Source organism: Papaver somniferum, chromosome 3, assembly GCF_003573695.1.
Source record: "Papaver somniferum cultivar HN1 chromosome 3, ASM357369v1, whole genome shotgun sequence".
Taxonomy (NCBI): domain Eukaryota; kingdom Viridiplantae; phylum Streptophyta; class Magnoliopsida; order Ranunculales; family Papaveraceae; genus Papaver; species Papaver somniferum.
In genome coordinates, this window is record NC_039360.1 from 158,180,585 (window position 1) to 158,184,682 (window position 4,098).

A 4,098-nucleotide genomic window follows, 5' to 3' on the forward strand; every position below is an offset into this window, starting at 1 on the left:
CCCTACCTCAAAATCTTCACTTAAGTCTCCAACTCCAAGTAGTTCACACACCAACCATCCTTGGATTGAGCCTGGATGATACGGCTAATAAGTGCAGGTTGTACCACAAGATTGCCCAAAAATGCTTGTGAAGTAGAAGAATTCTTGACGTCTAAGTCAAACTCGGCAACTGTCTCCAACATCTTCCACTGTTCCACCATCATGGAAGCTAACAAACCCCTTGGTTTTCGAGTCAAGCCATCAGCTACAACATTCGCCTTGCCAGGGTGATATTGTAAGCCAAAAGTATAATCATTGATGAGCTTCATCCATCGACGTTGTCTCATATTCAAATCCTTCTGCGAAAACAGATACTTGAGACTCTTATGATCAGTGAAAAACTCAAATCTCTCGCCATATAAGTAATGACGCCACAACTTCAGAGCAAAAACTATCGCTTCCAACTCCAAGTCATGGGTTGGATAATTCTTCTCATGAACATGCAATTGCCTAGATGCATAAGAAATAACCTTACCTTCCTGCATCAAAACACATCCCAATCCTAGAAGTGAGGCATCCGTGTAAACCACTAGCTCCTTTCCTTCTTCGGGTAACGTCAAAACTGGTGCCGAAGTAAGCTTAGTCTTAAGCTCCTGAAAAGCATCCTCACACTTAAAATCCCAAACAAACGGTTCTCTCTTCTTAGTTAGCTTAATAAGTGGTCCCAAAATTCGAGAAAAATCCTTAATAAAACGACAGTAATATCCATCTAAACCAAGAAAACTTCGAATCTCTGAAACCGTTGTAGGTTGTTTCCAACTCAATACTGCTTCAATCTTGGAAGGGTCTACAGAAACTCTGGATTCAGATATCACATTCCCCTAAAACTTAACTGATTGTTGCCAAAATTCACATTTCAAGAACTTTGCAAACAACTGATGCCCTCTCAAAGTCTGCAACACTAAGCATAAGTGTTCCACATGTTGTTCCCGAGTCTTAGAGTACACAAGAATATCATCGATAAAAACAATAACAAACCGATCAAGAAAATCTCTAAATACTCGATTCATCAAGTCCATAAAAACCGCTGGTGCATTCGTAAGCCCGAAAGGCATCACCAGAAACTCATAAGAACCATAACGTGTCAGGAATACAGTCTTAGAAATATCTTGATCTCTAACAAGAAGCTGATGATAGCCTGACCGCAAGTCGATCATCGAAAACCATATAGCCCCTTTAAACTGGTCAAAAAGATCATTAATCCTAGGTAAAGGATACTTGTTTCTTATCGTGACCTTGTTCAGTTCACGGTAGTCAACACACAATCGTAAAGAACCATCTTTCTTTTTCACAAATTAAACAGGAGCACCCCGTGGTGAAGAACTACGTCTAATAAATCCTTGACTTAAAAGTTGGTCTATCTGAGACTTCAATTCCTGCATTTCCTTTGGATCCATTCTATAAGGAGCACGAGCAATAGGTGTTGTACCTAGTTGGAGTTCGATGCGAAACTCTACTTGCCTACTTGGAGGTAACCCAGGAACCTCTCGGAACAAATACGAAAAATCAGATACCACATGTATACTCGCAATCTGCAGAGACTCATTATCTAGTACTTCACCCTAGATATGGCTGAGGAAAGCTTCTACAAACAGACTTCGAGATGTAGTATGCACCACTACCTTAGATTGACCCGGCTTCGCAAAATTATTTGTCTTTACAGCACAATCCAATTGCACAAAATTAAAAGACAACCAATCCATTCTTAATAGCACATTGTAAGGAACCATCTCTAACACATAAAGATCCACCAAATGCTCAACATCTCCAATCATAATAGGACAAGCATCAACCTTGTTACTCAACTCTACCATACTACTCGTAGGAGTAGCAACATGTAAAGGAAAATCACACACTTTCATAGAAAGATTTACCATGCGAACTAACTTAGCAGAAATAAAAGAATGAGTAGCTCCATTATCAAATAAAATACTAACAGGCTCTCCTAAAATAAAGAAGGTACCTCCCAAAGTAGCATTCTCTGTCTCAGAAGGTTGCACAACAAAGAGTTGACCTTGGCCACGAGGCTGCACATTACGGTTGGCAACCCCAGTGTTTGCCTGTTCACGCCTGTATGTTGTTCGAACCTTCTGATTGGTATATTTTAATGCCTTGTGACCCCTTTCTCGACAGTTATAACATAACCCATAAAAAAATTTAATTGGTTTAGCGCCAACAGCCTCACCTTCGGCTGACACTACTGCTCTTTTGGTGCCTCCATCCTTCTGACCATGATTCCCTTGATTCCAATGCCCCTTCCTTTTCTTCCCTGGCTGACCACCTTGTTGAGTGATATTCTGGGACTGCTGGTTCTTACCACTTCCATGTTGACTTGACGAAGCTTTTGATGCACGGTCAACCTTATTTTCCTTCTTCAAGTATTCCTCATCCCTCTTATGAGCCAAGAAATCTTGCTCAAGCTCTCTGGCACATTCAAAAGCCCTAACATATGTGTCAATCATATGATTTGCAACAATATGCCTCTGATAAACAACATTCAGACCATGAACAAACCTACGTCTATTTTTCTCTTCAGTATCCACCAAGTGAGGTACAAACATCGACAATCTGGAGTATTCAATCTCATACTCTGTAACAGATAAAGTACCCTGCTTAAATGAAAGAAACTCTCTCTCCTTAGCATTTCGAATACTCTGAGGGAAATACTTGTCATCAAACATTCGAATGAATCCTGTCCATATCATGGTGGCATAATCCAATCCACGTGAAGCTGAAGTCCACCAAGTATGAGCATATCCAGTGAGCTCAAAGGTAGCTAATCTCTGCTTGAAGACTTCTGTGCAAGAAGGTCCTATGGCCCTAAAAATCTTGACCATCTCATCCTTCCATTCATGGGATATCATCGGGTTATCAGACTTTCCAAAAAACTCTTTCGGGTTCAACTTCTTAAACTGAAACTGAACCTTTCTATACCTATTTTCCTCAGTTTCAGCAGGCGACCCTTGGTTTTGCTGATTGTTGACTTGTCCAACATTTTGGTTTATAACAGCAGCAGCGACTTCTTAGGCTATTAACTGGGTCAGTTGTGCCATATTCACATTCACAGTCTGATTTTCTAATTGTGGCTCATCTCCATCAATAGGACCACCATTTCAGGTACCACCTCTCCTAGTACCAGTACGTCTCCTAGTACCACTCCTTGACATTCCTATATAAGGCAATGATAATCTTAGAAAAGAATACAAATACACTAATAACAATCATAAAGCATATCCAAGCTATGGATATACATAACGAAACGTGCTAGGCTCACTCCCCCCAAGTCCTAGAGTTACTCTAACCTAAGCTCCTGATACCTACTGTAACAACCCTACTTTCCACATAACCCAGACCGATGATTAAATAGAAAGTATGTCGTTAATTTCCTGTAACAAGGTACATAACCACAGAAAACTAGGAACACAGTTCCATTATAATTGAATATGCAGAAGGGAATTTTATTTAATCGTAAAAGAGAAGATATCTAAAAAATAGCTAAAGTGTACTTAACAACTCTTAAATGATCCACAATAAGTAAAATGTTGAACCGCTGAAAAAAAATGAAACTACCCGAGTTCAAATATCCCCACTGCCTCACTACTACATGACGAAAAATAAATAATTGAAGAAGAATAGATGTCCACCTTCAGTTAGATATCTTCAGAATATCCACCGGAACTGGAATCAATCAAACTCCTTCACGATCCATAACAACACCTGAAAAATAATCAACGGGAGTTAAACTCCAAGCAAGTTCACAATAGACCCGACCAAGACAAATGTAAGGATTCGGTAATTAATAACTAACTAAACAGGTGAAACACGAAGAAATAAGAAATTAAACATTTAAACACCCAACCATTTGTCTAACTAAAATATAAATACTAAGAAGTCTTAAAGCCTTATAAGAACATTTCTGCGCTCTCCACAGATACTAATATAAGGAACAAATCCATCCGGGTGTACGAAACATACCCACGAAACATACCCACCAAATGATGTACAAAACTAACTTGTCAAGACACCACTTTGAAAGAGTTGTCCACTGCTCTTTCTACA

At 39.5% G+C, this 4,098-nt stretch overlaps 1 protein-coding gene across 1 annotated transcript; it reads right to left on the reverse strand.

Moving 5' to 3' along the window:
• Positions 1-20: 20 nt before the first annotated feature.
• LOC113360172 lies at positions 21-3,758 on the reverse strand. The gene is made up of 5 exons (XM_026603710.1): positions 3,684-3,758; positions 1,662-3,208; positions 1,341-1,571; positions 985-1,220; positions 21-837 (listed from the first exon to the last, which is right to left on the reverse strand). Exons 2-5 carry the CDS (start codon positions 2,901-2,903, stop codon positions 21-23), a joined length of 2,526 nt encoding a protein of 841 aa, XP_026459495.1. The 5' UTR covers positions 2,904-3,208; positions 3,684-3,758.
• Between the last annotated feature and the right edge of the window lie 340 nt (positions 3,759-4,098).

Bases quoted from the DNA above. Each gene is read 5' to 3' on its own strand.
- LOC113360172 (XM_026603710.1), bottom strand. From the start codon at position 2,903: ATGATATCCCATGAATGGAAGGATGAGATGGTCAAGATTTTTAGGGCC. The intron at 1,221-1,340 runs GTTTAATTTGTG...CTTTTTGACCAG, and splicing joins CTTCACCACGGGGTGCTCCT to TTTAAAGGGGCTATATGGTT. The intron at 838-984 runs GTACTCTAAGAC...ATCTGAATCCAG, and splicing joins TTTATCGATGATATTCTTGT to AGTTTCTGTAGACCCTTCCA.